General features: G+C 45.8%; 1 protein-coding gene across 4 annotated transcripts in view; it reads right to left on the bottom strand.

The window, feature by feature from the left end:
* brinp2 (bone morphogenetic protein/retinoic acid inducible neural-specific 2) overlaps positions 1-22684 on the bottom strand; it is a 196646-nt gene that overhangs the window by 38191 nt on the left and 135771 nt on the right. For all 4 annotated transcript variants that reach the window (XM_062557655.1, XM_062557657.1, XM_062557656.1 and 1 more), the window contains one exon: positions 19763-19868. In XM_062557655.1, the coding sequence (XP_062413639.1) occupies positions 19763-19868 (106 nt within the window). The remainder of the gene's footprint in view (positions 1-19762; positions 19869-22684) is intronic.

Raw genomic sequence — 22684 nt, 5'->3', positions numbered from 1 at the left:
CGATCAAGGCGGAGGTCGCCGAATCCTTCAGGAGCGGCAGTGGCAACCCACGACCAGCAACCCAATCTCTCGTCCCCTTGATTTTAACATACAACAGTTGCACACACAACTTTTAAAAAACAATTAAGAAGAATTTTCAGGGGACGAGGGAACACTGTGCCGCCCTGGGGGACACTCAAGTGATCTCTGGCTTTCGCCGCAACAAAAATCTCAAAGACATCCTGGTCCACACTAACCTTAACCAAAAAGATACTAGGAAGGAAGCGCTTCGAGAACAGGACATTGGGTTTGTTCATCTCCCCCACAATCAAAGATTGGTTTTAACATCGGGCAGGTCCTGCGACCTATTGATTCCAATGTAATCTATGCCATCAGGTGCGGGACCTGCCACAAACTGTATGTGGGAGAGACCAAGAACGAACTACATCTACGCATCAAACAACACCTTAACAATATTAAGAGTGGGAAAGGTACCAGCGTCCTCTATGAGCATTTTAAACTCCATGGCTCACACAACCTCCATAGTGTGGGCCTCCAGGGCAACAGGCAGTGGAGCACAGCACAGCGGCGAGCAACAGAGAGAAGGTGGATCCACAGACTGGGTACCATCGACCCTTATGGACTTAATGAGAAATATTGACCCAGTCTGTTTTTAACCTTTTTTATTTTCTCCCTTGATTTTATTCATTTGTTATTCCTTTTGACTCTTTAACCCCCCCATTTTAATTTTTATTTTTTTTCCAATATTTTAGTATTTTATTTTACTTTTATTTTAGCTTAAGGAATTTTTTATTTTTTACTTTTTTCATTTTTAAATGGTATTTAATTATTTTTTTGGATTGAGTCGATTGACATATTTCAACACCTTTTATGGCACTTATTTTACCTGGTGTTCCCTCCACCTGCATGTTTTCTATTCTTTTCCCCTCCTTTAGGGTATGGCACTTATTCCCTCTTTGCACTTATATATATTTTGTGTATTTACTTATTCGTCTATTTATTTGATTCCCTTAGTACTAATTTTATAACTTTTTATTCATATATATATTTATATTTATTTTTTCCTCGAGGTGGTGTGCTGCATGCGTTTGGCATTTTATACTTTATTTTAGTCAGGGAACACCTTTGTTTTAATCTGTCTTTCCCACTCATTCCAATTTTAGCAGGTCCCCCCCACAACTTTTATGGACACTAAGGTTCCCCCTGCCCTCCCCTTGCACTTGGTTTTTATGAGGGCCCCCATGTATTTATGGTTTTATTCCTTATATTTTAATTTTCCTCTTGCTCTGCCTCTTCCCATTCAACTGTGCTGTTGCCCTTTTTACCTCCTGCCTACGCTCTACACTTTTAAGGTTTTAATAAACCATTTTCTTTTAAACTATAGGCCCCCTTAGTGCCAGTACCCCTCGTGGCTCTCTTCGGAGAGCCGCGCTTACCACAAAACCTAACCCATCAGAATGTCCTGGTTATCACCAAGTCAAACCATGGTGATGTGTACTCTCTGCCTGAAGTGGAATGGTCATGAAAGTAATGATTGTTTCCTTTTAAATCTAATCTGAAATTGACAAAAGGTAGTCTGGTGATTGAGATATTGAGGGAAATTCACTGATCTATGGTATTCTGAGAGGCTTTAATTTTCAATGGTATATCATAAGCTCCTGGTTATATGTTGACATAAAAGGACCATGTAATAAGACCAAATAAGACCATGATAATGTCAAAGATAAAGTTTGCAAAGCGGCATTTACTAGTGTTGCTCCACATGGTTAACAACCACTGACTTGCAAACGCTTCATCCGACTGCTGCAGGGTTCCTCGGCTGCATTTGTAACCGTCCGACCAGTTCCCCGACGTGAAAGGAGTAGCGAGGACCCGTCCCACGCTGCTCGCAGCTTTAATTTTTAATCGTACATCAGAAGCTCCTGGTTATATATTGACAGGAGTAGCGAGGACCCGTTCAACGCAGATATGCATGTCTTTCCCCTGGTGTTTATGCTTTCAATGGCTTGGAAAGCAATGAAATAAGTCAAATTTATTTCTGTACCATGCTTTGGCAGGTGCTTTTGAGTGTACTAGTTGGAAACCTTGCAAGGGTTTCTTCAGTTAAAATTACGATGTGACATTATGTTGGCCTTTGAGGAAAAGAATGATTATGCAAGTTGCTAGTGTACCTTACATAGCAACCACCATCATAAAACAGCTGCATTTTGTGCGGGCAGCCATTTTATTTTGAACAATTCTATTTCATCAATAAAAAAGCACGTATATTGAAAACATGTTGAATCCATAGTTCTCTCTCCAAAGTAAATATGTGTGTCAATGAACATATCAGTGACCAGATCAGACAGTCAAATTGGTCATCTTGTCATATAACAGTATTTTCTGGAGCTTCTGTTCTGATTTAAATTATGTCTATAGTTTTGATGACCATATTTGTAAAGTGTAATAGCCGTAAACCTCCTCACCTCTTGTCTTGGGCAGGTCGCGATAGCCACCGTCTTGTCCACCTGAGGGCGTACCTGCCCGCCCTCCAAGCGGTACCCCAGATACCGTACCTCCCCTCCGTCCACACACTTCCCTGGGTTGGCGGTGAGCCCGGCCCGCTTCAGGGCCTCCAGCAACGCGCCCACCAGCCGCACGTGCTCCGCCCAGGTAATGCTGTGGATAATTACGTCGTCCAGGTAGGCAGCAGCATATGCAGCGTGCGGACGCAGCACCCGGTCCATGAGGCGCTGGTCGTTTTTTCCTTGGACTCGGAAATTCTTGAACTCTGAAATCGAGGGTTGTAAAAACGTGCAGTGCCCAGCCTGTCCAAGCCCGATCCGGGGCATTGTTTAGACATCGAATCGTGAAACACGTCATTCACCCTGCGATAGTCCACACAGAACCGTACAGCCCCATCTTTCTTAGCCACCAGAACGATGGGGCTACACGAGGCACTGTTGGACTCTTCTATTACTCCCATCTCCAACATAGCCGCCAATTCCTCCCGAACTAGTTTTCTTTTGTGTTCGGACATCCTGTAGGGTTGTGACCTTACCGTCACCCCCGGAGGAGTTTCGATGTGATGAACTATGGTTGGTCTGGCCTGGCAGGGGAGAGAACACATCAGCAAACCGAGGCCCGTCTCTCTGGACCTCAGAGAGATGGGCCTCCCTTGCACGGGAGCGGGGTGGGATTGACCGGTTTTGGCACCTCCAGCCCCAGGTCCTCTCTTTCTGATACTGCGGAGACCAGAGAAACCTACTTCGCCTCCCTCCAGGCTTTCAGGAGGTTCAGGTGGTATATTTGTGTATCACCGCCCCTGTCAGACCTCACCACCTCGTAGTCGACGTCCTCCACCTGCCGTGTAACCTCAAAGGGCGCTTGCCACTTAGCCAGGAGTTTAGAGTTGGAAGAAGGAAGTAATACATTTTCTCCCAGTGTGAATTGTCGCAGCCTGGCTCCTCTGTTGTACATCCGTTGTTGCCGTTCTTGGGCACGGAGCAAATTCTCACGTGACATCCGACCCAGTGTGTGGAGCTTTGCTCGCAGGTCCAGGACGTACTAGATCTCGTTCTTTCCGGGGCTTGGACCTTCCTCCCAGTTTTCCTAAATTAGATCCAGCACCCCCCTTGGTGTCCTGCCAAACAAACGTTTAAAGGGAGAAAATCCTGTGGAGGCCTGGGTAACCTCCCAGACTGCAAACAGAGGATCATGCCAGTTATCACAATTACATTCATCTTCGCTAATAAATGTATACGTTCCACCAGCCCATCGGTCTGCGGGCGGTACACACTGGTACGAATGGACTTAATGCCCAGTAATCCGTAAAGTTCTCTCAGTGTGCGCGACATGAACGAGGTGCCCTGGTCAGTCAGAATCTCTTTTGGGATTCCGACCCGGGAGATGAACTGAAGCAGAGATATTGCGCAATGACACTGCCTCCGGATATTGTGTTGCGTAATCCATGACAACTAACACGAAGCAATATCCGCGTGCGCTCCGCTGAGTATTGAGTATTATCCCGAGACAGTTCAAGTAGAAAATCTTCCATGGAGCAAAACTTGGGACCCGGTGGAGTCTCCCCAGGATGCTCTGCCGGTTCCCCCTCCCCGTCTGCAGCGTTGGACGACCTTGCGTCACCACTGAGCACAGCACACATACCACAGGTCCCTGTCGACACTTCGAGGGTCGGTGGGCGGTGGTATTTCACCCTGGCCGGGAGCCTCTCCTCAAATTGCTCCAACACTACCTTCTCCATGACAGCCTGTACTCCGCCATCGCCGTCAGGCAGTAGCCATCTGGCTGCGGCGTTCTTAAGCCGCTGCCCGAACGTGAATTGCCTGTCCTCTGGCCACAGCCTGGCCCGCCGTCTGCGCCTCTCCGTTTAGCAGGGGTAATAACTAGAATGCCCACTCCCACGCTGGCCATCTGCATGCCTCCGCCATGGTCTCTAAGGCCTCTAGAAACGACGCGCGTCGTCCTCTGCAGCCATTCGGCAGAGGTTAATTCGTCCTGGTCGGTGTTTACATGCCACCGGTGGGCAATGTGCAGGAGGCACAGTGGACACTCCCTGATCAGATATGGCGTGTGGAGCGGACCAACCCAGACTCCTTGGTGACAAAGGAAACATCAGCCACAAACAGTTTATTAGATGCCCAACCAGAGAGGAGTACACGCTGGATCACTGTTACACTACACCTGCCCACACCAGCCCAATACCCGTTTAAAAAAAATGATGAAAAAGTGACCCCTCCCAATGTCTAAACTTTTAGTGTTTGTTGGCAGACCATGCCATTGCAAAATTGAAATAAAGAATCTTCTTTTGCAATGCAATGTTGAAAGAATCTTTTAGTGTCTTTTCCAGCCTCTGCAGGCATCTGCTGTGACGTCATCACACACTACATTTAAGGCAGCCAGAAGGTTCATCTGTGTATGTGGCTGGCAATCATATATTTTCCATCTTCATGCTGAGTAAAATTCCTCAATGGGGTTAAGGAATGGGGAGTAGGATGAGAAAAACTCCTTCAGTATCCTGTTGTGGGTTGCAAACCATTGACTGATGATGTCGGAGCAATGGAAACAGTATCCCAAACTATCACATACTTTGGCAAGTCATCTCCAATCTGACCCCTTTCTTGTTGTTGGAATGCATTGATGCATTCCAAGTATTGTTCTTCAAATCTTTATTCAACTTCTTCTATTCCTTCCGTTGCATGTTTCAACTCCTTCACACTTTCAGCTATTCAAACCGTTCAAATATTAAAATGTTCAGCTCATTCAGGGGAGGGGTGCTATGACTTTTCAGCTTTCTAGCTCTTAATTGAATTCATATTAATTAAAATAAAACGTTTTTAACATGGTTTTGAAATGGAGTTTATTTAAAAAAAACTTTTCCATTCTTTTAGCTAGAGACACCATTAAAACTTTAAAATGTTGACAAAGGTCTAGCCTGTGTTAATAAAAAACTGCTTGTTGATATCTATTGTACTTAATAATTATTACTAATTATGTTTCATTCGTTTTTGGGTCCGTTTCTGAGTTTTACATTGATGTGTATTGCGTTTCTTACAGTGGAGACAGTGAGACAAAGTCTGTCTCAAGACCCATAGGCTCCAATACAAATCTGCCGACATATTTCTAATTAAAACCAGAAGGTACACGTTTTGTAAAACTGCTCAACTAGCAGTTTTAAACACATTGAGACATGGAAACTAGACTGATGCCTTCGTTCTTGTGTCTCTCAAAATCACAATGTTTTTTGGCTACCCCAGTATAACTTTGCTCCAGGGGACATTTGTTTGAGATGTGGATTCTGAGTAAATCACTGTCTGTCTCTGCTCCTGTGAGCTCGTTAGTGATTGCAGCTGCTCCTTTGTCACGGTTTCTAGCTCACACGCGGGCTCTGTCTGTGACTCACAGCTGATCTGTATTGGCTGTTGATGAGGCCTATCAATTAATAACTTCTTAGTTTGAATAACAAATATTCTGTCTCTCAACCCAACCAATATACCATCATTTAAAATAAAAACGGAAAGGATGATCTGTAATCAAACCATGAATCTTAGGATAAAGCTGTTTTCTTAAATACTTATTGCTCTTTCAAATAGTACAACCACTAATGATATTGCTAGTACTTCTAGTAGTACTGGTATTAATATTAAAATGACTTTTACTACTACTACTATTACTAGTACGTCAACACCCCATGGAGGTAATTCCTACTGTAAAGTTTGATGAGGCCCATCAATGAATAACTTCTTAGTTTTCTTAGCTTAGGGTGACTGTGGGTGAGTGGGGAGCAAGGCCGTCTTCCAATAGTGGTTTGATCCCAGGCCAGGCTAACCTGAATGTCAATGTTTTCTTGGGAAAGGCATTTAACCCCAGCATTGTTCCTCTAGCTGTGACTAGACTGTGTGAATGTTAGTTACTAATGGGCAGTTGCCACTGTGTATGGTAGGTCCTGTCATTAGTATGAATGAATGGGTGAATGATGTCATGTAGTGTTGAAGCGCCTTGAGTGGTGAGAAGACTAGCTGTCCAAATCCATTTACCATTTTACTATTTAGTTTGAATGACAAACATTCTGTCTCCCAACCCCCTTCCAATTCCATTATTTTCAAAATAAAAAAATGATTATCTGTACCTCAACCAAAGCTACACCACAACTGCTTTCAAATACTAGTACAACTAGTACTTACTTCTTCTACTGCTAGTACTACTATAACTAGCACTAAACCTTATATTACGACAAATTCTCAGCTTTTGCTATTTCTATTCTGTTTTTTTGCAATTGTTTCAAGTTCATTTGAGCTTTTCTCATTTCTGTATTTTCAGCAATTTTTAAATTCATTTCAGCTTTTGATTTCTAGTGTTTCAGAAATGTTAACAAATAATTAGCTTTTTTCATTTTTGTATTTTAAGCAACTTTATTTCAGCTTTATGCATTCCAATGCATTTTCTAGTTCAGTGATGAGATCCCTGTAGAACACAGATGTCAAACTCACGGCCCTGTGGGCCAAATCAGACCCGCTGTACTTCTATTGTGAGAATTACAAAAAGGTCCCCACGCATGCACGGTCGCTTCTGACAGACGAGAGGCTGGTTATGTCTTTTTTAAAATATTGATTTGTTTTGCTGAAATGAGTTTAACACCCCTGCTGTAGAAAGAGTGTGTAGAAAGACCTATTTCTTGTCATTTACACACACAAACTTCCTTACACGCTATTATTTATTCCCAGCTGCTTCTCATTCTCTCTTCTCATCATCCTCTTCCCCTCACCTGTTCCTGCTTTCTCTAATTAGACGTTCTATTTCTAGTCTGCCTCTTCCCCTTTGTTTTCCGCCAAATTATCTATTCACTATACGTACCTGAGTTTGCTGTCCCTAACTTCCTGCCCTGCCCTGTCGCGTCCTGTTGGGTACGTGCTGAACTATTATTGTATCGTTGCTAAACCTCTGCTTGACCCAGCCTCCTGCTGACATGAGCCGTCTGCGGTCTGGTGCATTCTCCTCGCTATCTGCTCTCACCAGGATTCCCCGTTGCCAGCCAAGCGCCCGCATAAGTTAATTAAAAGAGAAATTACCTTCCTTTGCGGTTGGGTTCCCTCTCAGGGAACTCAAGCTGCGTAAAGATGCTATGGGAACGCCTCTGCGTGACCGCGTCATGAAGCACGTGTGAAATCGAACCAATGGCGGGCTGGTACGTCATAGGCGGGCGATACCGAAAGGCAGGACCATTCATCTTTGGGCCTTCATCTAGTGTGTGTGAAGTTGTGAATAGTTAGTAATGGCTGAGCGGTATTGTATAGTCTGCCCCCCCCTTGCACCCGTTTCATTAAGGGCAGGGACTCGCACACCTTGTGTTCGTCTGCTTAGGCGTGGAACACAGCTCGATGACACGCACTCCCCGCGGCTCCGGTCGTGCTCGTGCCGAGGCAGAGCGCCGGATGTCTTTGTGGGGATCGCAAGTGGACCTCGCGGAAGATTCCCGGACGGCTGAGGCCTTTATCCCGGCCCTCGTTGTTTCCGGCGTTGGAGGCACGCGCGGCGGCTTCCTCCACCCCGGATGAGATGCCGCTCTCACAGTTCAGCTTCGAGGAACTGGACGTGGTGAGCGTGGAGGCAGCGGAGGCTGACGTTGAGGCGCCTCATTGCCCCGCTACCGCCCAAGAACTGATGGATGTCCTCACTCAAGCCGCTGATAACTCAATATCAGCTGGCCGGCAGCCTACTACGAGCGGTAAGCTGCATGAACGGTTTCTGCCTTCCCGTAGAGTACCTCCGCGCCGGTGATTGTCTTTCTTCCCGGACGTCCACGCTGAGGTGTCGGCGTCCTGGGGGGAAGCCGGTGTCCGCTCGCGTTTACAACCCGCGTGCGGCTTTGTATTCGTCAGTGGCTGAAGCTGAGAGGCTGAGCTGAGACATGGCTATGCTAGCATGCCGGCCGTGCAGGCGGATTCCTGCCTACAGACGATGGTGCTACCTGGCGTTAAGAGCCCGTCGACGCCATGTCCGCGGGGCTGCTCGAGGGAGGCCCCGGCGTCGCCGCGAAGAAGGCTTCGTCTAAAAGGCCCTGACGCCTTAGGGGTCAGGGCCCAGAGAGTGATCCCCACCGGAGGGGTCAGGGTGTTACCGCACTATTCGGTGCTCCCTTCCCCCCGGTACCTTTTGAGTTCCTTTATAGCGTCCTGGTCCTGGCGTCGCCCGCCTATGACGTACCAGCTTGCTATTGGTTCGATTTTACACGTGCTTCATGACGCGGTCACGCAGAGGCGTTCCCATAGCGTCTCATTCCCTTCAGGGAACTACGGTTACATTCGTAACCGGAGAAGTTCTCTCTCCTTCACAATCACAACAGTTTGGCCCAATAATGTGTGCAAAAAAGTGTGGCTCTTATCAAGAACACGCTTATGTCCTCGGCCTCTTCTGCCCCTTCGAAAGGCAATATTCACCTGAGAGCAATTTACCATTTTAGGACAGATAAAAAAACGTCAATGGAAATGTATAGAAATATGCTTGACATACTACAACTTTTCAAACCATTTTGCATGTAAAGACTTTTGCAACTAACTTATGTCTAAATGTTGTGGGCGGTGAGACTATTCAACAGAGACCTGTTAATCTATGCGGCCCCTGGAATCAAAAACGCCTCTAGCCGCAGTAAGTTAGATTGGAGAGAGCAAGTCAGTGGCTGAAGATGAAGAGAGATTTTTGCATTGAAAGTAAAACAGGCTCGCCATACAGCGGAAAACTGTGCAGAAGAGTTCCTCTACGTGTCAAACAGAAGGGGTGAGTGGCAAACCTACCATGAATTTTAGGACATATGTGTCTGACAGGGCCTTTTTGGGTCATTACCCACGAGGCTTTTCATCCATCTAGCCACAGATTTGGATCACCCCAGTAGACCAGAAATAGCAGGCCCACTGTCCCCTCTCGGCAGAGACCACACCTTTTACATTCTGGGAAATTTGAGGCTCTTAGGCCTCCTTCTCGACTATTGTCCCTCTGCTACCAGCATGTTTCCGAGTGCTCAGCCCACTCTTCGGGGGATTTTGCTCACTGCTGAAGAGAGACAATGTTGCAGCTGGTACCTGCTGGTTCCCTTGGAGGGTGCTCCGGCTCTCAGAGCCTCTGGCTTTGGTGGTGAGAGGTTCAAAACCGCTCAGTCTCTCTTTAGACTTGTGGATAGGGGCATTTTCTTTGTTGTTTTGTGGTCTCTCGCTATGGCGACATTCGTAGACATTCAGTGCCATGGTGGCCATGTGCAAAATACAGTGGAGCAAAGTTGAGATTAAATGCCTCTATAGCCCCAAATACTCTTTCAAAAGAGTTTAACTTGAACTCCCACTTCCTATTAAATCTCTCCCTCACTTTATTCAAGCTTTACATAAGGGGCCCATTTTTGGCTATGATGGCAGAGGAGGCACTGATGGGGCATTTGGCGTTTCAGTGACTGCTGAGTGCAGGGCCCGAGCAGTGGGAGGCACTTGACAGACCTCTCCCCTGCAGGAGTTCACAAGTGTTGTGCATCATCTGTCCCTGGACCCTGCTGCTCTATTGATGAATTTCCAGCAGTTTTAAAGGCGCATTTGGGGTGCTGTCACGGGGATGTGGGTCTTCCTGGAGTCGCTCTGAGAAGGCCACCCAGCAGCTGTCAGTAAACAATAGTGTCAACAGATTCATTTTTGTGCTTTCATTATTGAACCCGTTCTAGCTAATACACAGATAAACTACTTTCACTCTATATTTTGTTCCAGAGATATCTATTATACATGCATATTTCCATCACTGGATCATGAACATACTGAGTTGGAATCGAAGGGGATTGTTTGCTTGTATTTAAAAACATACCAAGGATGTGTTTACATGCTGTATGTTTACATAGTTTATGTGAATTTCTGATGCTGTTTCAAGTTTCGTATTCCGGACGGACGGCATGAGCAGGTCCGTGTGAAAGTGCCTCGTCAATGAAGATAGACCAGGGTAAAGATGAGGTTGGACAGTATGAATAATTCATGCCATTGTAGCTGGTCATTGCCTATAGTGCCTATATTTTGCACACAACAATGCTGGTTCAGATCAAATGGTCATGGTTTTGGTCAAGTTCTTTGACGGTAAAATCCAGCATAAAAAGGAAGGGACTGCCTCTAATGCCCTAGCCTCCGTTTTTTGAGCTCTCTCTCTCTTTCTGGTTCCGGTGAGTGAGCGTGAGGTGTTGGTGCGAGTGGCAGGTATTTTCAAATCATGTTTTGTTTTCTGAGAATAATCCAATGTGCTGACCAGGTGAGTTTCCAAACTTACTCTTTCTAATCGTTCAGAAGTTTTTGTCGAGGTGCCCTCGGAGGAATGGCGTCCTCTGAGATGCCACCTCCGTCTCTTCGGAAGGGAGTGAGGATCATCCCACGGGGTTACGTTGTCACTGTGGAGGAGGTGTTGCTCGCTGTAGGGGAGCAGGTAGAACACGAAAACCTGTCCTTCGCTTCCAGGATGAACAAAGCTGTGGTTATTTTTCTTAAAGATGAGCTTCGTGTCTAGCAGCTGATCGGGAGGGACGCGTTCGTGCAGGTGTCCCCGATGACAGCGCCTTCTACGCGAATCATCGTGTCCGGTGTTCCGCCTTTCATCCAAAACGAAGCAATAACTAACAAGCTGCGGAGGTTTGGAAAGTTTGCCGGAGGCATAAAAACGGTGAATCTGGTATGTAAGGATCCCAAGCTGAGACACGTCCAGTCGCTAAGGCGGCAGGACGGCATGTTTCTGGACTCACCTGCTCAGAGCCTGGACATCTCCTTTAGGGTGAAGCACGGCGATGGCGCCTACATGGTGTACGCCAGCTCCGAGCAGCAGTGTTTTTGAGTGTGGAGAGGTGGGACACAAGCGGTTTGCGTGTCCGTGAGCAAAGCAAGCCGATGCGGCTCACGCCGCGGAGGGCGTGACGCCCACGGCGAATCTAAGGCGGACGAACCTGCCACAGATCTTTACTCTCTAGAAGATATAAATTATTTTCTAGATGAAACCTTTAAATAAACAACCAAAGTGAGTGACTACTTTGGTGACACCAAAATGTATAGATAATTAAAGCTGCGAGCACTCTTTGTGTCAGCATGTCAGGCCACTGGCCGGACGGTTACAAATGCGGCAGAGGGAGCTTGCGGCCTTCGAACGAAGCGTTCTTAAGTCAGTGGTCGTTGACTGTGTGAAGCAACGCCAGGAATGCCGCTTTGAAAACGTTATCTTTGACATCATCATGGTCTTAGGCCTTTTATGTCAACATATAACCAGGAGCTTCTGAAGTACCATTAAAAATTAAAGCTTCTCCGAGCACCATACATGAGCCAATTTCCTTCAATATCTCACCAGACTACATGTTGTCATTTTCAGATTAGATTTAAAAGGAAACAATACGTTCATGACCATTCCACTTTAGGCAGAGAGTACATATCACCATAGTGTGACGTAATATATCGAAAATCAGGAACTTCCTGTCTCAAAGTGATGCAGAAAAACTAGTTCATGCATTTGTTACTTCTAGACTGGATTACTGTAATTCTTTGTTATCAAGCTGCTCTTGTAAATCGCTTAAACCTCTCCAGTTGATTCAGAATACTGCTGCACGTGTATTAACAAGAACTAAGAAATGGGATCATATAACTCCTGTATTTACTTCTCTGCACTGGCTTCCTGTTAAATCAAGAATAGAATTTAAGGTACTTCTCAGCTACAAGGCACTTGCTGGTGAGGCACCGTCTTATCTTAAGAGCTTGTTTTACCGTACTGCCCTACAAGGCATCTGCGCTCCGTAGATGCTGGGCTACTTGTGGTTCCTAGAGTAGTAAAAAGTAGGATGGGGGCCAGAGCCTTTAGTTATCAAGCTCTTCTTTTGTGGAACCAGTTTCCACTTTCAGTCCGGGGGGTAGACTCGGTCAGTTCATTTAAGATGAAGCTTAAAACGTTCCTCTTTAATATTGCTTATAGTTAGGGCTGGCTCAGGTTAGCCTGGACCAGCCCTTAGTTAAGCTGCTCTAGGCTTAGACTGCCGAGGGACTTCTTAGGACACACCGAGCCCCTCTCTCACTCTCTCCTTCCTCAATCATCCATGTTTTATTAATGTACATCACTATTAAGCTTCTTTCCGGAAGTTTTTTGTCCTTTGTCGCCTAGCAGGTCTCCGTGGATCGTAGTTCCGTGCGTGATAATCAAAAGCTTTTTTCTTAGTGCTGAGTTAGGAAATCTTTGCCCTGTCCTGCTGAAGAATTTTAGGCCAGAGGGCAAGCAGGGTGTGCCGGCGAGGCCAGATAATCTGGCTTCAGGTGGGTGCTCTAACTAATGCCGTTGAGAACTAAATAAACAGACGTATAGACAGAAGCCTCTTGTGTTACGTATATGGGGAGGGTTTCTGTCCTGATTAAGGGAGCAAGGTCAGCGGGTCAACCAACAGCAAATGTGTAAGATAAGGGGGCGGGTTCACACCACACCCCAACCAACATACACACTTTTTTCACTGTTTACGTTAGGCAAGGTGGTTTGGACATTGGATATGACCGGATCCTTAGAGGCGGGGGGAGAAGGTCCATCCCCTACGCCAGCTTAGGGCCAATAGAAAACTTTTCTTTGTCTTTTGGGTTATAAAACATGATGTTTTTGCTGAATGTAGCTTAAGCGCAAATTCAGTCAGGAAGACAACCGGTCTGACTCTGTTTGCCTCCTTTGTAATTGCTCTATCAGCTGATTGGGGGCGTGCACATTTGAGTAACCACTTAGATTCTACACACTGTTTCCTTAAACCAATCACGTTGTCGTTGTCAATCTTTAAAAAGTGTTCTCCTCTCTGTTGGCGTCAGCTGTCATTTCAGCATGTAGCTGAAGCGAGGCGAAGCAAAGCAAAGCGTGCAATTAGCGGGTCTGGCACCACAGTGTTGCGGTAAACTCCAAACTCCGATTGGACGATGATCGATTGTGGAGAAACTAAATCAATAATCTGAGCCGTCGTGCAGCCCGCCGAGGTACCGGTGTAGTAGCACTCGCCTACGAGGCGCAGCAGGAAGCAGTTACGCTAAACGTAAGAGCGCGGTACCAGGCCTCCTCTGCCCAGGTGTGAGTGGGTAAGGCTCACAGCTGGCAGACGGGCGGAGTGAATCGGAAACAGACCATTATGTTTTTATGTACGTCATTCACCATAAGAGATAATCCAAGGCACAATAAATGGATTCAGCAGAGGGTACAGAACAAGACGCAAGAGCGTACAAATAAGTAAGAAGCCAAACTACAAGTGCTTTAATAAGGCCAGGGCATAAACAATCGGGCGGTTGTTAAGGGGTTACGTTAGATCTCTCTGAGGGAGCGACACGCACCCGCTACGCGGGCTAACCGGGAGAGCGCTACACCCCGGACGGGCTCTCCAGCTACTGCGGGACATCGAGGACGGGAATCTCCTTCATCTCCAACGCCTGGGAAACACGCAGCATTCAGCCTCTCAAAGGCTAACACGCGGTAAGGCAAGTCGGCGCTCCCCATCCACGTTAAACTGCTAACGTAACGACACGCTCAGCTGAAGCTCCGCGATGCAAAGCTATACCCCGGTTAGCATTATCCGGCCGTCCTCTATGTGATGCTAGCGCAGCGTCTGGTTAAGTAAAGCACTGTTTAAAGTACCGCTCCACGGGGGAGCACGTAGCTCTGGCGTTGTTTGCGCGGTGTAATGTAATGTATACCCTGAGGGGGAGCATGAGCTAGAGCTGGGTAGCGATCTCAGCGCGAACTACGGGAGTAATCGTTCTGCCACCAGTACCGTAAAGCTTTCAAAGTCCTCAGGCCCAGTCCACCGCATTGACTACAAGGAAGGGATCAGACTTGAGACTTTAATCAAAGCAATATGACAATGGTTATTGGTGACAGGAGTATTCAGTCCTGCAGTCATACGTGCACGGACCTGTTTCAATCTGTCTAGCAACAGCAATGAAAGGGCGCTTAATACAAAGCGGAACCGAGTGGAACCGAATATATAGTCTTTAAGACCATTCTTGATTGGTTCACTATGAGGGAGGCGGCTCCATGTTTATGACCTTCGGAGAGCCCCATTGGAGCACAGGGATGTCCATCCCTTCAGGCTCTCGGATCATCACGTCTCCTGTTGTTCATGAGTTCACTGCATCCTTGAGACCGTTTGTGTGAGACATGTTAGTCTCAATATTCTGTTTTATCTACAACTGACCCTGGGAGTGCGTGCAGTTCTTTAGCAACAGGTTCACTCCATTTTAAGGCTGTTTTGCGTGTGAGCCATGGTCACCCCGTCCCATGGATGGACGTGACCCTGAGAGTGCGTGCAGCCTTTTTATCAACATGTACGTGTGCTCCGGGTCATACACGGCCTCCACTTGTTATTATTATTCAATTATTGTTCAAGTGTAATTGCAGTCTAGCGTGAGCATGCATGATTATATTTAATTCTCAACATATAGCATAAATAAATACACTACAGGACCACTAGCAATAGAATGAAATAAATAATGGTATGTCTGTATACAGGTACATGGGTTTTGAGGCTTTCAAGCAAAAGAAGTTAATAACATCTTGGACACGAAGCTTTCAAGGAACTCTACTTTCTCGACAGTCAACTGCGGTCTCTAGCCGTGCGGCATTGGGTTACCCAGCTCCGATGGCCTGTCAGCGACGCGTCAACCACCTGCTTTGGACATGGAAGAGTCATTGCGGCAGCAAGAAATCTTTGGGTATGATGTCCTAAAGCCTAGTTTATGGTCCTGCTTTTCAGAGAAATGCAGGGGCGTGCTTGGTTCCACCCCCTTGCGACCGATGTTCTTGCGGGATGCGATTGGTTGGCTAACATCCTTTCCATCCATCCTTTTCGCATAATACCGGCATTTTAAAAGGATGCTAAGCAATTAATCAGATTGAATAGCTTCTGTCGAAGTAATGTGGAAATAGGACCACTTATTCAACCAGTCATTGGCAAACTACAAGGACACCCAGAGGGACTTTAATTCATGGAGGGAGATCTCTGCAAACGTCGGGTGGCTGGTTAAGGGGTCTGATAGTTCTGCAGGAGAACACGGGACAAATATGTCCGCGAACGGCGGAAACAAATGAACAAACCAACGGCTCTCACACACCAGACGTCGTCCTCTGGGTCGTCTTCAACAAGGGACGTTGCTCCACTGTGCTGGCAGTGAAGTTCTTTGAAGCACGTGCAGGCCCCTTTTAGAAACACTAATTGGGACGAGTCATCGACACAATTGCGCGTAAGATGGAGCTGCATTGCAGCACCATGCAAGCTAACTACACTCGCAGCATGTTGACAAGAGAGATTGCGTTAGAGTGAGAGGCTCTTTTGCCATTTGCTTCATCTCAGGCGGACCTGCGTTTCCGTGCTGCTAGCAGGACATGGCGTCTTTGCAAACTGAATCTGGCAACAGGATCGGTACGGACAGAGCGTGGATGGCAGGGGTTTCATATGATTAGGGTAACCGCCACAACAGCGGTTCTGATCAGCAAATTGAGACAATGCAGGCCATCGTTTTTGGGGAAGTTCAGTCAGAGCCACAGCTGGCTAGACCATGGCCTCCTTTCTTCAGATGATTGCATTTAGTGTGACAATAGAGTGCAGAATTAATATCAACTAAGGTTAAAATTACTTTCTTAGCTGGCTGAAATATTAGATTGTCCACTTAAGGAAGTTAGTATCTACAGTATGCAAGGCATTCGTTTAGGGGCATCTACGTTAAACTATAAACCAAGGTATCTCCTCTTCATCCCTGCCACTAATGGGACGTTGAACTGCGGCAGCCCCTACAGTCACAAACATCGAGGATGGTAAGTTGGGTTCAGGAAAGCTCTTTTCGTTGGGTGGTTGCCGATGTAGCAGTATTCCTCATGCTGGGTGCTGCAGCACTAAATGGTTCCCACAATATAGGCAGGGGATCTTCTCTCGTGTCCCTAGAAGTCCTTGCACGCCCGAGGGTTAGACTCGCAGTAATCTGGGTCAACATGACAAGTTTGCAGTTCTAGGAAGTAGATCTTTCATTTAACCCGCCACCTAGGAGCAATTGAGGTTTGTGGTCTTACGGGAACAGTCAAGCTAACATTGCTTCATTGAACATAACACGACCATCTGGCGGACTCCGTCACGACTCCGAGAATATGGGGAAGCAAGGGCCAGCAGGTCTCAAAAAACTGGGGTCATGAACAGAGTTGTGATCCTCTCGGCCTCGGCCTCGGCAACTGCACTAGCACGTCGAATGGCAGCTGCTATCTGCTTTAACTACTCTTAAGTATTTTAAACCCCCCCCTATCTTCGCAGGTTGCGCACCGGCACTTGAGGTAGATCTAACCTGCGTTTTCTGAGCGCTCACCCCGGGAACGAGTCACTGGCAGGTTGCGAAATGTCTCTGCAATTTCCCGTCTCCAGCCTTCCTATCGCCGCCCATGCGGCTCCGGACCTGGCCCATGCTCAAGCTCCACTAGAGGCTGTCCTACACACGCTCAATACAGATAATAAGGGCTAGAGCTGCAGCAGCTACCCAAGTGAGTGACAAGCTCACAGCTGACAGGGCGGTGGTCGGCGGCTTCCTCCGGCCTGACCATAACACGGTACTTGCAAAGATCCCTGAAGCGGTAAAAGAACAGGCAAGCATGCATATAACTGGTGGTGGTGGTGTATTCCCTTGGCAATGTGGGAAGGTCACTTCAGCGTCCCCTTACAGTGGACCGCCGTGGTTCCTTAGTGTCCCTTGGAAGAGAGGCCGTAGGGTCCCAACAGGAGGTCATCATGCAAAGTTTGTGGGCCATGTGTGCAAGACCCATCAGATGCCATGATTCAAGTGAGGGCCGTATGTGTAAGTCCCAGCAAGATGTCATCTTTACTATGGAGGGGGCCGGCTGTGTAAGACCCAGCAGATGACATCATTCAAGTGAGGGCCGTATGTGTAAGTCCCAGCAAGATGTCATCTTACTATGGCGGGGGCCGAATGTGTAAGACCCATCAGGTGACATCATTCTAATGAGGGCCGTATGTGTAAGTCCCAGCAAGATGTCATCGTTGCCATGTCGAGGGCCGAAGGTGTAAGTCCCAGCAAGATGACATCATCCTAAGTTTGTGGGCCGAGTGCGTAAGTCCCACCAAGGCAACATAGGTTTCAAGGTCTGGGGCCGATTTCGTAAGACCCATCCAGGTAACCTTCTTTCTAAGTCTCAGTCTGGTAAACCCGGTGGGCGATCGGCAGTCCATTGCGACGTCCTATTCTGGGCTTTGACTCACCAGATCTCTTACCTCTGTTTTGACATCAACCCGTGCAAGTTTAACTTCTGTCATGACTAACTTTTGGCATTTGCTTAGGAATTTCACTACGGCAGTGGGCAAGGTATTTAGTTATTCATTTATTTACTTATTCGTAGAAAATAAATGTCTTTTGGGGATTGGGCTTATTGGACCTCACTATCCCTGCCTTCGGGGATAGTACGTCATGAGGGAGTCCAATCGCCAAAGACTTTGCACAATTCATATTTTATGCTTGTGTAATAAATTATTGTATTACTATTAAACAAGTCTCTCCTGATTGAAATGTAGCTTAAGCGCAAATTCAGTCAGGAAGACAACCGGTCTGACTCTGTTTGCCTCCTTTGTAATTGCTCTATCAGCTGATTGGGGGCGTGCACATTTGAGTAACCACTTAGATTCTACACACTGTTTCCTTAAACCAATCACGTTGTCGTTGTCAATCTTTAAAAAGTGTTCTCCTCTCTGTTGGCGTCAGCTGTCATTTCAGCATGTAGCTGAAGCGACCCTCCTCCACCCCAGTCACCTCCAGTTGGCATCAGCATTGTTCCTGGTTCGTCATCAGGTTGCTGCTATTCCTTACACCACCTCCACCAGTGTCTGGACTCCAGGGGGATTGGGCTTATTGGACCTCACTATCCCTGCCTTCGGGGATAGTACGTCATGAGGGAGTCCAATCGCCAAAGACTTTGCACAATTCATATTTTATGCTTGTGTAATAAATTATTGTATTACTATTAAACAAGTCTCTCCTGATTGAATGTAAGTTAGTGTGTTCTTCCGGCCTGCGGGCCGGTAGGATTGCTCCTGCCTTTGCAAACGCAGCGCTTATACTTGACCTGTGATCTGATGAATAAATCTTCCAGAACGAGAGAAGTTGATTGGCTGAATTCTTCCGGACGTCCCCATCCAGGCTTCCAATTTTTGAACACGTGCCTCTCTTTTTAAATTACTAACCTGCGGACCCCTGTTCTGACTCCTGGCATGGTTCTGCTGACACCTGCTGCTGCCATCATCATTACTTTAAATATGATTCATATTACTGTCATCATAAACCAACATCTTTTGTGGATGGTGGTTGTCCCTGCAGTGGTCCTGCCACTTGCAATTACTTGTATCATTTCTGTTAGAGGAATTGAATGTATTGTAGATTTTTTACATTGTTGATTCTGTACACATTACATCCATTGCAGTCTGTCCATCCCGGGAGAGGAATCCCTCCTCTGACATTCTCCCTAAGGCTTCATCCCTTTTTTCCCCATTGAAGGGTTTTTTCATATTTTGGGGAGTTTTTCCTGTGCCGATGTAAGGGTTTCGGGACAGAGGATGTTGCATGTGTACAGACTTTAAAGCCCTCTAAGGCAAATTTGTAATTTGCGATTTTGGGCTATACAAAATAAAATGAATTGAATATACTGATCATAACATATTGGGTATGGAATCTGCAGAGGAAATGTCAAGCTCAAATGTGTGGTTGGTCTTTATATTTTTGACCTGTCCTTTCTTACTCATTTCTTTGTCATAACCCTTGACACAGACAAGAATTTTCTAAATAAATTGTTATATCTTATATGTGATCCCTCACAGGCTTATACCTGGTTTATTAAGGGGAGCTTTCTTTTTCAAGCCTGTTAGATTGTCTACAAATTTTTTGTTTACGGATTACCACCATAGTTTTCTTTTTGCTGCAGGTGCACTTGGAATGGGTGGATGGCTGGTCTGTCTACAGATCAGCAAGATAACATATTTCCCCCGTGAGACTTAGAACAGACATATAAACTACTTCAGCATAACGTAAAGGGTCATCCTGGGCAACTACTACAAAAAGGAGGTCAGAGGCTTGGCAGGGTGGTTATGAAGGTGGAGGCAATGTGTTGTCAAATACTTCAGTAAATCTTTTTCTTCAGGGATGTGTGTGTGTGTGCACAGATTTGAGATTACATACTTGATTAATGGCGTAAATGTGTGTGTGTGTTACTCCAGCCTTACCCTTTAGGTGGATCTTATTTTCCGGGCTGTGCACCAACACGGAGCTAACTGAGTCCAAGCTGTCATAGTTACTGCAGCCTAGAGGGCCCGTCCTTGTCTCGGTTACCTAGGAAACAGAGAGGACAGATCTATTTACAATATATCTTGCAGTTTTTTTTTTCAGTACATTGCGAAATTAATGGTGAATGAGGCAGATATTTGATTTCCATTTCTGGCAGTCTGGCAAAGGTCTCTGACAGCGGAGACAAAGCCAGTGACGTGCATGCAGGGTAGGCACTGCCTAATATTGACCGTGCATGTGCCGTACTAGTGCGTAACATTCACTGTTTTGATGTGTTTGCCTAAACAACAAATCAAGTAATCTGCCTTTGATAACTCAGTGCCTAGCGTCTTACTAACCTCATTGAATATCACTAGAAAAAAACGCCATATTTGCGTCACTTAAATATACTCATGTTTGATATTTACAGCGTGGATCCCTTAGTGAGTTTGTCAGCTGCATTGGAGTACTTAGATTAAATTAAAATTAATTAAATAGTATATGTACAGTATGTGGCCAAAGTAAGGACAGAGGAAGCAAAAAGGCTATTCAGTGACTTATTCAAGTCTCAGTAGGCACTAAATTGTGTATTTTTCCAACAACAGCTGTCGGGCTCTAACGGAGCCTGCGTCCCCCATTGATTGACTCTGACATTTTCACGGTTTGGGGTTTTGTTTTGTAGTATTATGTAGAGATGAGCGAGAACAGCATTATCTGTATCTGTTGAACCATATGAATTATCTGTACTCGGATTGGGCGGGGCTTAACCCGGAAGTATGAAGGATTTAACCCATAAGTTGTCGGGTTGCCTTGAAATGGGCTGGGCTTTAACCGTTATGCTCTTTTTTAAGCAAGCAATTGACCCTTCGCAGGGAGCTTGATTAACAGGTGATATGACCAATCATAGATTAACTTGAAAAACAGTGTACTGTACTGACGCATTGGGGAGATGGTGGTGCATGGAGTAGTGCAGTGCGCTGGGGGCTGCAAGGTGGGTGGTTCGAATCCCGGCTGCCTCATGTGCCCCTAAGGAAGACACCTAACCCCTAATTGCTCCCGAGGCAAAAATGTAATGCATGGGTTATAATACAATGTAAGTCGCTTTGGATAAAAGCGTCAGCTAAATAACATGTAATTTCTGCGGTTAAAACAGGATTCCTTCATTGTTCAATTATGTTTATCACTCATTATTCTGTATCACTAATGATCATGAGAGAGGGGAAGTGTGTGCGTGTGGCTTAATTTGTAATATTAATATTTAGTTATTCAACACAACTAGCCAACGTCAGACACTGAGTGCGTGAAGAGAGCCAAAAAAGAAAACTGATGACCGGCAGAGAGAGAGTAGGTCAGTGCGTGAAGTAAAAAAAAAAAAAAATCTCCGACAGGCAGAGACGCAACGCGAGTTGCATTCTTAAGCACCACGTCTTAACAAGCCCCACGTTTACCTGAACTCTACTAGTTAAGAAAAATAAACCTGAAGTCGAAGAAATCGTTTAAATTTATCGGGAAAGACCCGCGAACCTGATGACTGAGGGAGGGAGAGAGGAGTTCTGTGTATGAGTGAGCCGAGCGGGACACAGCAACACAATAAACTGTATGTGTGTAGGGGAGGGGCGTTGTGACTACCAGCCAATCACAGAACGCAGACAGCTACCCAATGAAGACTTATATTCAATCCGAGCACAGATATTGACTCGTATAATACTCGTACTCGGCAAAAGTGCTTTATCCGTACCGGATACTCCTTTCAGCCAAGTATCCAGCCCAACTCTAGTATTATGTCTTTTGTGTTCCCGGGTAACTTCACTTCCTGCCTTGTCCTGTCTTCCCCTGTGATTGTCTGCAGTGCCGGATCGTTTCCAGCTGTGTCCAATCACCTGCACCTCCCTTGTGTATTTAGGCCTTGTGAGCTTCTTGTCGCGCAATTGTCTTATATTGTCTGCTGTCTTCTACAGTTCTCTTCTTGTCATCATCATGCCACGTAGATAGTTCATGTTTTCGTTTTGTAAAGATCTTGGTTTTTTTCCTCCTTCCCCTTTTTTCGGGTGGAGTGGTATTTGAGTTTAGGTTTTGAAATTTTGACTATTAAAGTCCTTTTTATTTTGCAACTCCGCGCCTGAGTCCTCCCTCCATTCCCACAACGTTGTGACAGACATCCCCTTCTACTGGTCACTCCCCTGCATACCCTTTCACACTCCACATGTATATGCACTTTCACCTTCATATACACTCACAACACGGTTGTGTAGACTATAATTTGTATCTATTCCCCTGTGCATTTGTTTTCATTTTTAATTTAAATTACATTTATTCAACAGTAGTAGTCTTAATGTCAAATGTTGCTGATTTCTGATTCCTGTTAAGAGTACTTTGGGAGCCGTTTAGGAGAAAATAAAAATATTTGTTTTGCAACTTGGTCTGCGAATGAGTTCTTACGGTGAGAAAGCCTAACAATTCCTGAACCATGAAAAAAAACCTTGAGATAAAAAAGGGCCCCTGACATTTCTATTAAGGTAAATTAAAAAGAGTGCACACACACACACATTACAGACATCCTACCACTTCAAACATACAATGGTAAATATAATACATGTACAAAATCCTACTTGATAAATTGCGAGAGATTATCCGCAGTATCCATGCTAATTGAGGCAACATTGCGAGGAGAGAAGCGTAATGGAAAGGAGACAAAAGTCAAGTGTATGTAAAGAGACAAAGGGCATATATTTGGAAGGGATTGAAATGTTAAAAGATTAAGCTTGATACAAAAAAAAACACTGAGGAAAGAAATTAACATCTTGTATGAATAGGCGAGAACAAAATAACTAGTTATTTTATTACCTCTGGCCAAGCCATTCTCCAGCTTAATCACGCTATTT

Source organism: Pungitius pungitius, chromosome 15 (genome assembly GCF_949316345.1).
Source record: "Pungitius pungitius chromosome 15, fPunPun2.1, whole genome shotgun sequence".
In the NCBI taxonomy this organism is placed as follows: domain Eukaryota; kingdom Metazoa; phylum Chordata; class Actinopteri; order Perciformes; family Gasterosteidae; genus Pungitius; species Pungitius pungitius.
This window is presented reverse-complemented; position numbering and strand designations above follow the sequence as displayed.